This window comes from Orbicella faveolata, unplaced genomic scaffold (genome assembly GCF_042242905.1).
Source record: "Orbicella faveolata isolate gen_17 unplaced genomic scaffold, um_ofav_v1 contig_25, whole genome shotgun sequence".
Taxonomy (NCBI): Eukaryota; Metazoa; Cnidaria; class Anthozoa; order Scleractinia; family Merulinidae; genus Orbicella; species Orbicella faveolata.
This window is the reverse complement of record NW_028301553.1, coordinates 5,908,520-5,922,581: the sequence shown is the minus strand read 5'-3', so window position 1 is coordinate 5,922,581 and position 14,062 is coordinate 5,908,520. Positions and strand designations below refer to the sequence as shown.

Here is a 14,062-nt window from a genome sequence, read left to right as displayed (position 1 = left end):
TTTATCCATATTTCTGCCTCTCTTTTTCTCTCATTCTCCCCTAAGCAGGGGAGAGAGCTATCTAGACACACAGCAATAAAATACAATACAAAAGGAAAAGCAGATCGCTTGTTAATTGAGGGATTATTTGTAACTAAGATGTAATAAATTTAACACTCATAATAAAAATAATTTATATAGCGCTGTTCCAACACTGCCCAACAGCACTTAACAGTCAATAAATAGAACAATATATTTCAAAATTATCAGATTAATATGTAGGGTAAAAAAATAAATGTTCTACACACTTTTTGCTCCACATAGTGAAATTATTAAGATTATAAATTTTATAACAGTCCTTGTCACTTTTTGTTTCTTCCTCTCTTTTTCAGTTCACCACTCAAAGCTAAACTTGTTCTTGCCTTCATCCAGTTTCCACTTGATTTGCGTCTTCCCTGGCGACTCGGTGGTGTGGTGCTACTGAGGCTGCTTTGAGGCCTGGTTAGGTGTTCTGTGGCAAACAAAACAGATTTGAAATTCCCTACAACAGCTACTCCAGATGAGTACTCAATTACATGTATATGGCCATTGTGAAAAAAGGATGAAAGATACATACATGCACGCATGCATACACTTTATTTAAACACCGTAAAGCATCAGTTATATTACAAGATTGAGATAAAAAAAAAATTAAAAAACTGATTGATGTGTTCGCTGTGTCGGAATACAAGGAAGAAACGAGGTGATTAAATTAATAACAGATCTACATTGAAAGTCTACATTACAAGGTTTAGAGCCAGGCTGTGGTAGGCTGGGGTCACTATCTGTGCTGTGTTCATTTCACTTTTTCTATGCCTCTTTCCACCCAAGAACTTGAATTGGTACCAATCAATATTGTTTAGGGGGAACCTAACAAAACTGACTGGGCAGGAGGAGTGAGAGGGGTAGTTTCTGAGAGATTAGAATCCTAACAATTCTACTAGTCATTTTTTGCCATGGAAACAAAATTAAGAACTGGTCTGGTAAGCAACCTAAACTTTACAAAAGACTCAACCTGTAGAGAAGTGTGCATAACTAGATCTGTGATGGACCACTGACGAAAAAAATCATGTTACACTGAGGAAAATATTTCATACAGACGCATTTACATGTCTTGGAAAAACATTTCCTGGTGTATGAAAGGGTTTTAAAAACAAATTGTGCCTGTACCAAATCACCCACCCCACCCCTCAAAAGCTGAATGGTCAACCCCTAGTCTCTCCTGAGACTTAATCAAATTAACTTGATGACGGCTGGTCTTTTTTTCTGTTGGAAAAGATGACCCCTTTTGCCAGGAGGGGGATATATTCCCTTATATAAACTAGGTAGGTGTGTCCAGTCCCAAAGGGAAACATTTTTGAGCCATTTTGTTCTGAAATAGGGGATAGATTTTCACCATTGTTGAAATACAGTATGATTTGCACTCTGGAAGTGGGTATATTGTTTAGATTAAGACTATATAATTGAGGAATTTGAAGCTATTCTCAAATGTTTATGTAAATTGAAACCATTCCCTGTTAGCTGGGGGTATGCATTAAAGGTGTAGTTATTTTTGAGGTCTGACATAGGATATTGTATTTTAGGTTAACTCTGACATGTGGTATTAAAAATCACATATTTAATGGTCTGAAATAGGGTAAGGGTTTCATGAAACATGCTGCATGTCCCCACCAAAACGTTAAGGGAGTATCCCCTAAGGTAAAATGAAATAAGAATAATCAGCACTTACGCAGAAATGATGATGTTATTGTCTTGATGTCATTGAGCAATGGCGTGTACGTTGATACATCTTCTCCTTCTTTTTCTTGATGGCAAAAAAAAAAAGAAATACAACATTAGGAAATAGGAAATAATGGGCACTTACAGGACCTTAGAATTTGGCGGTGGTCTCATGGTTAGTGTGCCTGTCTCTGGATTGAGTGGTCGGGGTTGGAGCACTGGTGGGGATATTGTGTTGTGTTCTTGGTCAAGACACTACTTTACTCTTACTGTGCCTAGAGCTTTCCACCAAGGTGTATAAATGGTTACCAGCAAATTTAATGCCGGGTTTGCCCTGCGATGGACTAGCATCCCATTCTGGGGGAAGTAGAAATACTAGCTCCTATATAGTTGTTTCATGTTTCTGAAACCGGAGGACAAGCACAAGCATGATGGGCCACTTGGCTCGTATGCAGGTTTTACCTTTTTACCATTTTACAGAGGCTTACACTGACAAGGTGTTTGTCCTCTTTCAAGATTTCTATTGTCATAATATATTATCCAAGATGGTGTCAGCTCCACAATAATATATTGAGAATGATCATGGGCTTTTAGTGCTTGAGGGGGATGTTCAAGCTTCAAATTCACTGTGATATGTTAGAGTCCTGCAAAATTGTTGCAATCATAATCATGAAGAATTTCTGGCCCGGGGTGAGACCCTGTTTTTCCATCCTGATCACTGGGGCATTTTTATACTTTTTAACCCCACCCCCCACCCCCACCCTCTTCGTTCAGCCACCGTTATTAAAATAACAACAACTTCATTCCTCAGGAAATAATTTTATGTAAGGATGTGAACGTGCAAAGTTGAACTTTCTGTAAAGAGAGTAAAAGAAAAAATTGAATAAGGTTAACACTGACTACTCACTGTCAACTTTTATGAGAATAAACGAATGCCTAGCCTTCAGTAGTTGTGTGGCATATTCACCCTTGTGTTCCAGAAGATTTTTCAGATTACCCGATTCGTCTGACAAGTCAATTATTTCTGCAAACCAAAGACATTTGCAAAGTTGAGCATCAAGCAAACACTACTTGTCAAGTTAAGAAGACAAAAAAGTCAACATACAACTACTGAACATGTACGAACAAACAAACTTCTCACCGTCTCGGTCACGGCGACATCTTTTCTTGATGTCCTCTAGAAGAACCTTGGTCATGCAATTTGGGTTAAAAAGAGCTTCTTGACAATCTGTGGAAGAAATGTTAAAAAGAGACAAATTCTCCAAGTTGTGCGTGAGAAACGGCACTTCAAAACACACACACAGGTCACGAAGTGAATTAATCCCTCTGTTTGATTTAAAATTCTCAAATCACGCTAACGAATCCTTACCTCCATATCTCACCGTGATGAACATCTCTTCTGTCTTCAGTAAATCAGCGACTACCGGCAAATATATCGCTAAATAGAAGCCGAATGCGAAGCACTCTTCTTCATCTATTACACTGAGTCGGCATTATTGTGTTTCAGACATTGAATTGTGCTGGAATGTTGTCAATTTCCATTGTCATTCAAGCGAACAATAATCACGCTTTTGTTTGATAATTGCTGTGCCATGGAGACTGAATTAATCCGGACAAACAGACACACAAGTGTCACTAAAGTCCTTACCGACCGCCTTGAAACTTTTTTCCGAGGCATATTGTTCTATTGTTCATAGAAGCGAGGCCTCTCTGGAACACCGCTGTTCATTCGAACTGAAATCGGATAGTCTTAGATAAAGAACCTTCAGATAAAGTTTTCTCTGACGGGAAACGACAAAGAGACTAGTTAACAATTATTGGACGAGGCTGGGCAAAATGAGGCATATAAATAATTTGCGAGACACTGACAAATCACGATATTTTGCAAACTGGCAGCTTAGGGATTGACCATTATTTTTTTGAGGGAAGGTGGGGTGGGGGTGGTTGGGAAATTTTCTGGAGTATAGATTTTTTTTTCTTCACCTTTCCAGGTTAGGTTGTGCATGTCTTTTTGAAGGGCAATAGCTTGTGCAAGAATTTTTTTAAAGTCAAACACATAACCTGGATAGTATAAAGCACTTGATTTAATTTTTAACGTTAAAATTTGCATTATTCAATACAAATAATACCAACAGTGCACTTTAAAAGAAAGTATTGCGGATTTTTTTCAACAAAGCTCTTTCACGTCCATGGTAAGAATTTTGATTAGGAATATATTGAAGTGTAAAACGGTCACACCGTGAGGTGAAACGATATAAGCTGGTATAGATGTTTTTCTTTTGGGTAAGTTCATAACTTTCCGTCTTCTCTAAGTAGTTATTCCTCTTGGTCTTGCTTTTCGTTTTTGAACTTTCAGTACCTTCCAATTCTGAGTCTGTTAAACGGTTTAGAAATTGTTACATTTTGAAAGCTCCGAAGAATAGCTCAGCTTTGAAATACTAAATTACCGAATAATTTCTCGTTGTTAATTCCATGATTATGGGGGAATCGATGATTCTGTTCGTTTGGTTCAGCCTCGGACAATCGGAAAGAATCAAATTCTGAAGTGAAGTAATACGGCACATTTTCTTACAATGTGTCAATCAGCAGTCAATGTATTGGCAGTTGAAAAGTGTTGTTGCTCGCATTGTGACTCGTCTTGCAAGCTGCAATAACGTGTTGGGCAAAGTGGCATGATCAAATTATAGTGTGGCACATTAAATAAATAAATAAATAAATAAATAAATAAATAAATAAGTAAATAAATCACTTTATTCAAGTGTCGAAGTGTTTAGCACTGCTGTACTAATTGTGGACACTGAAATAAGCAAACCGATATTTTAAATAAACAGAAACTTGTTGAAAATCCCAACTGGCGGGAGGCTGACCAGTTGGGTATCTACAAAGCGCGGAAGAGACCACCAAACACAAATCTATCTAATGGGAGGGAGGAGGATTTGAACTTGGGACCTCCGGATTACAAATCCAGCGCCCTAACCACTAAACCACGCCGCCTCCCAGCACATTGCTGCAGCTTATAACATCGGAGCTACAACGTACAACGTCGGGCGCTTTTCAATCTGCCAGGAATCAATAATGTTGCACTACAAGCCACACGAAAATGATGCCCTTTGCACCATTACAGTCACGTCACTTTCATCTCCAACCTGTTTCATCTTCTCCGAGTTCATTTAAAAACCCTCGCTCTAAGACTGCTATAATAAGGGTGCTTCTAGCAGGTTATACTGTTGCTATGGTAACCTATTGTGACACGAAAACGATAACAAGGTGTTCACCAATGATTGGGTAGTTTGTTTTGATACCAAGATTGTAGCATCAAGTGATAAAGAGTGGTTATAATGACCCATCAAAATCTAAGTCTTGGAAAGTGATGGAGACTGTTTTGAGCCACCTTAAAGATTTGCCACTACTCGGCTCAATAGTTTCTTGTGCGTCAACAATGACCAGACATGATTAAAATTCCAAAATAAAACAGCTCGCAATATATTACTTTATTGCTGCAAACATTCAACAGGTCATTCAAAGCTGAGAAGAGTGCTACTTTAGGTTCTATCTATAACTATTGGAGGAATTTCTGACTGCAGTGTGTTCGTAGCTTCAAATAACACATTTCTATTTAGTATTATCTCACTTTCAACGAAGAACAAAAAGAATGACAAATTAACAAACTGAAGCTTCACGTTCAGTCGAGAACGCTATATCGATATTACTATTTTATTTACCTTAACTCTAATACAAAGATAAATGCATAAGAAAAGCCATTCTTTACAGATTTCCTTAAAGGGTATCGACTGCAAATCCAGAAGCGCATCTTATTATACAAATACTACACTAGCAGTACCTCGCCTTGTTAGGGGCTAGGGGGGGGGGGGGGGTTACTGGAGGAAGGGAAAGGATGGGTGTTGCCTGAAAATTAGTTCTAACTTTAATCTCATAAAGTGTAACAGGCATAATTCTTTTTTTTTTATCTCACAGAACTGGAAAATTTCCAAGACCGTTGAGATATGACACTGATCGCTGGAAAAGATCCAAGTCCTGAGTCGTCATACCTGGCAAAACGTCCCCCAAGAAACTTGGCGCGTCTGTGCCAATGCTCTACAACCAACTTCTTACAGTTCCTATCTAGATGACTATCCTTTATCTTCCTATTGCTTGGTTAACCATGAACGTGACTGATATATTTCAAGCTGCCACAATCTTGTGTAGATGACCATGTTGGGATAAATTTAAGGTGGGTAGTACAGTTTAATTCTTTAGTAGCTAATTTTTTGTTTAACTTTTTCATTCCGGGAAAGGGTGCTGCAACAGAAGAAAACTTCCAACAGTCATAACGTCAAATGTATTCAATTTTTTCTAGGTAATATCAAAGAAATAGCAAGTAAATAAAGCAAAGTACGCTAACTGACAAATAATTATAAAAAACTATATAAAAAAGCAACTTTGCTCGCAAAAACGACAACTTTCTCAACAAAATTTCTAAATAGATTTATTGTTTAATCTTATCAACAGAAACACAAAGATCTGAGGACGAAACCAGCAAGTAAAATGCTACCACAAATAAAGTGTTAAGGACTAAGCTTGTCTTCCGTTTAACTTAAATAAAATTGCTGAAACATCGTTCAGACGTTCATAAGCCTTTGTCACTCAGTTAAGCTTCCTAAAGTTAGAGAAAGAAGGTGTAAAGAAGGTGTGAGAAGCAAATGGAAAAGATGAGAGAAATGCTTCAAACACTGAAATTTAACAGTCAGTAAAGAAACGAAAAAAAGCTGCCTTGCCAGAAAGATTTTACAGGTGTCCACCGCTTGTGTCATTATCTTTTCTTGTGTCGTTGTATTTTAGTTAATTACTTAACCACTCCGAGGAGGGAGGTTGGTGGGTGGGAGTCGAAGGACTACCACCCATCTCCCTCCACTCCGAGGATGGAGGTTGGTGGCTGGGAGTCGAAGGACTACCACCCATCTCCCTCCACTCCGAGGAGGGAGGTCGGTGGGTAGGAGTCGAAGGACTACCACCCATCTCCCTCAACTCCGCACTCTTCCTTCGATTCACTGTTATCTTAAGCTTAATTGTAAATCTACCAAAACCACTTTAGTTATCAAATGTTCCATTTGTAGGCTCCTTGTGGTGAAACTAGTTCCTAGGATCGATCAGGATTTGAAAGATCAAAGCAATGCCAAAACCACACGGTTAAATATCCTTGAGCACACCAGTTCGCGGAATCGCGTAAATTTATGCTCTCAAAATACAGCTCCCATATTTTTGCGAGATTAAGAACGCGTGAAAATTTGTGAGAATGAGGTAGCAAGGATTGAAAATACACCGCATAGCGTCGTGTGACGATTGAAAGAAAGGCTGGGGAGAAGACAGCAAATTAAAACCTAAAAATTCAGAAAATTTTTCATGTATATACGTAACACGCCTGACTAAATAACTTTTCCTTATACTTAGTAGATGTCAAAACACGAAGAGCTGAGCATATAAAGCAAACCAAAACATTTCAAAGTGACCGAAGTATATTTTTCCTTCTTTGTAATGACGTCACAATCTTTTGTGCAGAGAACATTACGTCATCCGAAAAGGCGGGAGATGCCTCCCTCCGCGTAAGAATCACGAAGGACGGAAATCTTTGTAGTTCTAAGGATTTTACTGGTATAAGGCGGCCATTATTATAATTATCTGGATTTATGAAAAAGGTGTTAATCAGAATTTCATCCTGGTGAAAAATAGCCACGATCTGAACATTTGAAGGAATGCCAGTCTTCTTCTCAACCCCCACCCCCACTCCGCTCTTATCTCCTTTTAGTACTTTTTCTTCTATATTTCAATGTTTGATTTTTTTTTTTATCGCTTGGAATTGTTTTCGGCCCTTTAGCAGTCATAAAATCAAAGTTTGTTGTTTACCTGGCGCAAAAAAAGCATTTTTCATTAACACCGCTGTCATAAATCCAAACATGATTTGCACACGCTCCTACTTCGCCTGCATCGATTACCTACGTCATCAGTGAAACAGAGTGCAATGAACGGTAGTGTTTAACTGTAGCTAGGTATATGCTAGATATGCTGACAACGTATGCTTGATAAATTAAGGCTATAGCAATGCCATCTTCCTTATTTTGCTTCGTTCGAAACCACACCAACATGGAGGCGCTAGAATGACTGACATCTATGCTGGATGATGTTGGAGGTTAGTGATTATCGATCCAACTTTTATGCCTGTATACATCGATTTCTTTCCCCGAAAATAACTCGAGATTGTTCCACCATTTCCCTTGGAAATGCTTTTAAGTCGGCCTCATACTGTTGTGTCTATACTGGAAGCGGTGAATACCAGCAGGCTCGTTCTGCAACATCTCAAGATAGTTCTGGTCAAGTGAAACACGATTAGAAATCTGTTTTCTGCTTCCATATATGTAAGCTCTGTCAGGTAAATAAGGCACGGATTAGGAGGAAACCTGCAAGTTTCACAGCTGAGTTAAGAGGTGAAGTTTGTTGTGCACCGTCCCCAATGACATTAGGAAATTTAAGAAACCACGTCGATTAAAAAATGAATTCATATTTTACCTACGAATCTCGCGATACTCTAAAGTCATTTACTTCGTTTTTAACTGCAAAACTATCACAAAACTAAATCCGTAACACAGTGATAAATTTGAAATAGAAATTTTAAAATATTAGCCGTTGTGGTTCACGTTCTCCGGACAACGCAGAATTTGGTCATTTCAGGTTGTTGTCTTGCAGAGGTCGGCAAAGAAATGTACCAAGAGTTATAACGCACGTGCACAGCTATTGTTTTGCTCAGTAAATCTTTTGTTCAGTGACGTTCCCGTTGACTGAGCCGTGGAAGCCCAGTGTTTTCAACCACGACAGAGACGTAAAGACAACGCCTCTCATTAAAAAAAAACTTATTAACTTATGTAGATTACTGCTGTATGTAGCACTTTGTAACCGGCATGTCTTCTTTAGCTATGATATTTTTAAGTCGAAGGCCTTGAACGACAAACTCAGGCCCTTATAGAACCAAACTTTTTCTCTTAGCATGCAGGTTTAGTTCGCTGTCTCCGCAAAACCTAGAGTTTAACCATTCAGTCGGCCATTGTTGTATTTTGACATTATAGGCAAACAATTATGGCGGAGCATGGCAGAGTCACTCTGCAGTTCATAAACTTACCGTTAACTTAGAACGACTTATCTCGTTGCCGACCTGGTCATGATAATGCTTATGGCACAAAGAAACCACCATAGGTCGACGTCGCCAGTCGCCGGTAGCAGGTAGGTTTTGGGAGAAGTCCATATGCTTCGCAAGAAACACCACACAATGATTTAATTAGCCGTATCAAAGCAGTTTATTGACAAACCTAGGTTAGAGCTGGTCAGTTAAAATTGCGTCAAATCTGAAATATGTTTAGCGCCACTGGAAACTGAATTCGCTCGCTACAGTTGAATTTCAGTTCACTCATGCATGCAGGAAAATTTCAAGAATACATTGCCGAGAACAGGGAGACTAAAGCCATGCAGTATTATGTTAGGAGTTATGCCAGATGGGTGTTATAGGTCTATGCTGGAATGAAGTTAGGTAAAAATATGTATAACATCAGAAACTGCTTCAGAGGCTTTCAAATTTCGAGCAACTTCGCATGGTATTTCAGCTGAATATTACTTACATCATAATCTCGCTTTATCCAGGTGACATGCTGCAAGACGAAAAATAGCATGCTCCAGTATTCACAACAAGGAATTGAGAACAACAACTTCAAGTATCCATATGAAGAATTTTTAAAACTAAATAGCTGGTCTATTTGGATCGTTCAGTTTAGCTAGCTGCACGGCGAAGAAGCGCAAAATTCAAGAATACAATGCTAACTATCAGAAGCACTCACCAAATATTAACCTTGATGGAAAGAAGGAAGAAAGCAAAATGGAACAGAGATATTCTCCGGAAAAGCAAGGTCAGCTTTGTTGTTAGAAAATCTTAGTCATTGTTCCAGATCACTGCTTTTCATTACAAAAATTCTAAAATGTATTTCTGCGTGTGAATCAGATGTAGCTTGAAAACCACAGAACCCGGCGATTTTTACTCAAACAGGAACTGCTTGAGTTACTTGCCCTTGGCTGTAGGGATCGTTTGCAATTTATTAAATGCGATAAATGATCTCAGGAAGTCCAAACGTGAGGATCTGACTAAATCGAAATGTAATGTGTAAGTTTGAATTGTGCAGAATTTGTTTCGTTCGTTCCTAACTTCTAGTGTAGCCAGTTGGATAGCTTACAAAACTAAGTTCCATTTGCCGTACGCTCCAAAAACAGGGAACAAAACATGAAATAGGCGAACAGGAAAGCGGAAGAACATACAGAAATTTAAATAATGACCCAAGACATTTTCCAGAGGTTAATTTGCAGCGAGCAGTGAAATATTGCGCAAGGGCTGCCTTACCTTAAAACCGCAAAGTCCTTGGAGGCGTCACCCGCGACACGACTGCAAAAATTGCCAGATATCGCTTAAAAATAGGCCTTAAGAGAGCTCGATTTTTTGAGATTTATATTTCCTTGCATGCATGCATACAAGTCTCGTCACCGAAACAGCTGCAAAATGATGCCGGATCACAGTATATCTCGGTATGTGTGTCATTTCTTTTATTTACTAAGATTTCACTCGATACATTTGGCCTCTATAACAACAGTTAAAACTGACATATAACCAGTAATCGTAAATTTGGAAGGTGGAAAGGACTGAAACTTTATTGCTAGTTTTGTCAGGGAAACAAGACTCAAATTACCAGGGATTGTACTTGGGTATTCTCAATATCAACTCGACAAATAAAATTATCGACCACAGTACTCGTGCATTTTAAGTAAGACGAAGAAGACTCGCTATTTTGAAGCTGTTCTCGAAGACTGGCAATCTTTCTCGTTGGCGTTTACAAGAAACACGAACATTATTACATTCTTGCAGATTCCACTCTATGCAGGGCCGTAGTGAGAAAAAAAAAATGATTGAGGCAATATCCATGGTTAAATTCTCTTCCTAGACATTTAATACTTAGGATGTTTATCATGCATGACAACATTTAAACAGAAACCTGGGATCACCCAAAAAAAAAAATGACCGAGGCAAGCGCCTCGGTTTGGCTCATACTGACTCCACTCGAAGTACACTGTTTAGAAACAGGTAACTGTCGGTATAGACGAATAATAAGAATTTAATTGCTCTCAATCTCAGCATAACTTTCAGCCTGCGATAATATCCCACGTTAAGTGTTTGTTCCTCGTTCATTATTCCTCAAAGAAAATTCAATAAAAACAAATCAGATTAAAATCAGCTGACAGTATGTCGACCCAGCTAATGTTCGCTGCAACTTCTTCAAGTTTAAACTTTTTTCAACTGTGTGGGAAAAGGAACTGGCAGTTGTCGATTGAAAATCATGGCCGTCGTAGCCGCTGGAGACATGCAAGTGGCCGTTATAGTGGGGCCTGCAGTGCGACTACCTTAAGCATTTTCTAGATAGAATAGTTAGCTTCGTTAAAATGACGTGCTGCTACATTTTGCGGTTGACGTGCGTTGAGATCTTCCGCAACGCCAACGGGGAATTCCCCGCCCTTACAAATGTCCGACTTCCCGTTATAATTTGGTTTCCAGACTTCTCTGGACTCAAATTGCAGCTGTGTTTTGTGAGCCCTCGTTCCACAACATCTTTATGAAAAGAATGCCGGAGAACTAAGGAGGAGGAGGATGTAGGATTTCTAAAAACGGGCGGAAATTACATCATTCGTTAAACGCCAAGCGAGTTTTAAAACGACTCGTCACAATTGACCAGGACTCATTCATTATCTTTTCTTAGCTTTTATCAACACACTCAGGCGTCCTCCCATCCGATGGAACATGTGCAATATAAGCGTAAATAACTTTTTGACCTCATTAAGTGAAAAGCAAGAGAAGATAAAGGGTAAGATAATATTAAATTAACCAAGAGCGAGGTCTTTACGTGAAAATGTCAGACCGAGACCTTGCCGTATAGACCGTGCGATAGCGAGGTCAGTACGGCAAGGCCGAGGTTTGAGATTTTCACGTAAAGACTGAACGTGCGAGGTTAATAAGTAGTTTATTATATGGCTATTTGCTTGGGTTTTTGCAGGGCCATAATCGCCCCCTGGGCATTACGGACAGGTACAGGAGAATAATGCTCTAGTATTAGCCAATCCAAGCGCGCGTTATATATCGACAAACGCAAGTCATATAATAATAACTACTTATTAACCGAGAGTGAGGTCTTCACTGGAAAATCTCGAACTGAGACCTTGTCGTATGGAGCGATATGGCTTTTTGCTTTGCTTTTGCAGGCCGGTAATTGGTCCGTAGACATTACGAGAGCATAATGCCCCCAGAATTAGCCAATCAGAGCGCGCGTTATACATCGGTTACAAACACAAGCCATTTAATAATATCCCATATAGACCTTAAGCTTATTCCTTCATTCTCAAGTTATTTTAAGTTCACAGAAACCCCAGGAGTGTCTCGATTGAAATCGCCAGTTTTGCTTACGACGACTTCCAGAGCGGCCTCACATTCATTTCATCAAAACATCCCCGCAAATCTCTTGGTAACAATAACCGGGAAGAACTGAGTACCGTGTCTAAAATAACTTGAAAGAAATTACGGATTACAAAGATCAAGAAGCAACCCAGCCATCTCCGCCCCCTCCTTTCCGAGCCAGTAAGGGCCAATCTTCACTCAACCCCACCCCCCCTCTCCTCCCTTTCCGCCCTTGTTCTCATTTAATCAACTCTGGGTCTGTCAAGAATTGTATAGAGATAAGACAATTTTATCTTATCTCTTGACCTGCCATTTGTTTACAGGACAAAAATAAAATCCTTCCGCTGTTTGTATTTTAAAGGCTGTTATATGTTGTTGTAATACTTTGATATATTATAACAGCACATAACAGTGTTTTAATACAAAATAATTCGTGGAGTGGACTTGCTATTCTTCATTTGATAAAAGAAGTGAACATTTTGAACTAGAGCTGTGTTTTGTAAGTTTTCCTACTTCTTGCTGTACTCAAAACATTTTTTATCGAGTAATCCTGTCTAGTAACTAACAACAAGATCTAAACGAGACCACGGCATTAACTGCAACTGTAAAAATGTTTATTTTGCCACGAGCGTTTTCCTTACTGGTCAAAAGAAGTAAGTTGGACTGTTTTACTGTTGCCATGGGAACAACTCTGGGCGTCACTGAGACTCAAAAGCATCTCACTTCTGATTAATTGATTCACGCTTTTAATTTTTCACTAATCTTTCGATCTCCGTGAGCATTTCCAATCTAGCTTTGTTAAACTGATGTGAAAAGTGTGTGATGTTTATACATAATCATTTCGAGTCATATATTCAGCAGACGACACGTAGGGAGTTTATTTGCTCCTAATGAAAAGATGTTACACTGGGTCTCCTTCAGCCTCATTTTCAAAACGAGGCCAAGGTCTTGATGGGAAACCTGGATGAAAGTGAGATCCAGTGTCAAATTTGTGGGAGCTGGGATGGCGCAGTGGTGAACTAGCGTGCTCGCCTTCCACCAATGTGGCCTGGGTTCGTTCCGGCACGGTGCCATATGTGGGTCGAGTTTGTTGCTGGTTCTCGCCTTGCTCCGAGGGTATACTCCGGGTTCTCCAGTTTTCCTCCCTCCACAAAAACCAACATCTCCAAATTCCAATTTGATAGAGTCAGACCCGCATGAAAACCAGCTAAGGCTGATGTGGCTTGCCCTCTAAATATTGTAATTTATTTCATTTAGTCCCTGGGCGTTTTCTACTTTTCATGAACGAGCGCCCAGTACAAATAAAGGCCTGGAAACGGTTTGCGTGTCGACGGGTGTCATTAGAAATTTTACGCGAGCAGGAACCACTTGGTAATTGTTATCAATTTTAAGCAATGAGGGAGGGTGACTAAGTAAGTCTTCTGCCCTTTATTGGTGGCTGTGTGGGCGGTAAATGCTTTAGCCTGGGGGCTCGGTGCGGAGCATTCGAATGGTGCGTAAAATGATGACCATATTTGGTCCTATGAGTGGTCACAATGCAATTCGGAATCCTAATGCCCGGCTTTATATCATAACATACATTTTAAATGAGTCTAACTGTCGTCCGTTTTCAGCATATTGTATTAAATGTCGAGGCACTGAGATAACTCTAAAACACACCCACATCAGAGGAAACTCGAAAACAGTGATCTTATCTCGTAGCTGAGTGCCAAGAGGAGAGCTTGTCAAGAAATGAATATGGCTGATTGCGGTTTGCGAGTGGAAATGGAATACTAGTACAATGTGGACAAACTCCTC

General features: G+C 39.5%; 1 protein-coding gene and 1 long non-coding RNA gene across 2 annotated transcripts; one reads left to right on the top strand and one right to left on the bottom strand.

Moving 5' to 3' along the window:
* Positions 1-324: 324 nt before the first annotated feature.
* Positions 325-3,287, bottom strand: LOC110065749 (uncharacterized protein CXorf65 homolog). Its single transcript, XM_020772914.2, has 5 exons — positions 3,107-3,287; positions 2,879-2,965; positions 2,645-2,761; positions 1,748-1,822; positions 325-490 (listed from the first exon to the last, which is right to left on the bottom strand). The coding sequence occupies exons 1-5, from the start codon at positions 3,129-3,131 to the stop codon at positions 342-344; spliced, it is 453 nt and encodes a 150-aa protein (XP_020628573.1). The 5' UTR covers positions 3,132-3,287; the 3' UTR covers positions 325-341.
* Positions 3,288-5,880: 2,593 nt separating this feature from the next.
* LOC149108723 (uncharacterized) lies at positions 5,881-6,362 on the top strand. Its single transcript, XR_016208571.1, has 2 exons — positions 5,881-5,968; positions 6,247-6,362. It is a non-coding gene; the product is annotated as an uncharacterized LOC149108723 (long non-coding RNA).
* The last annotated feature ends 7,700 nt before the right edge of the window (positions 6,363-14,062 follow it).

Coding starts and splice junctions, on each gene's coding strand:
- LOC110065749 (XM_020772914.2), bottom strand. CDS start 3,131: ATGTTCATCACGGTGAGATATGGAG. Junction 1,823..2,644: donor TATTCTCATAAAAGTTGACA/GTGAGTAGTCAG, acceptor TTTGCCATCAAG/AAAAAGAAGGAGAAGATGTA. Junction 491..1,747: donor AATAACATCATCATTTCTGC/GTAAGTGCTGAT, acceptor TGTTTGCCACAG/AACACCTAACCAGGCCTCAA.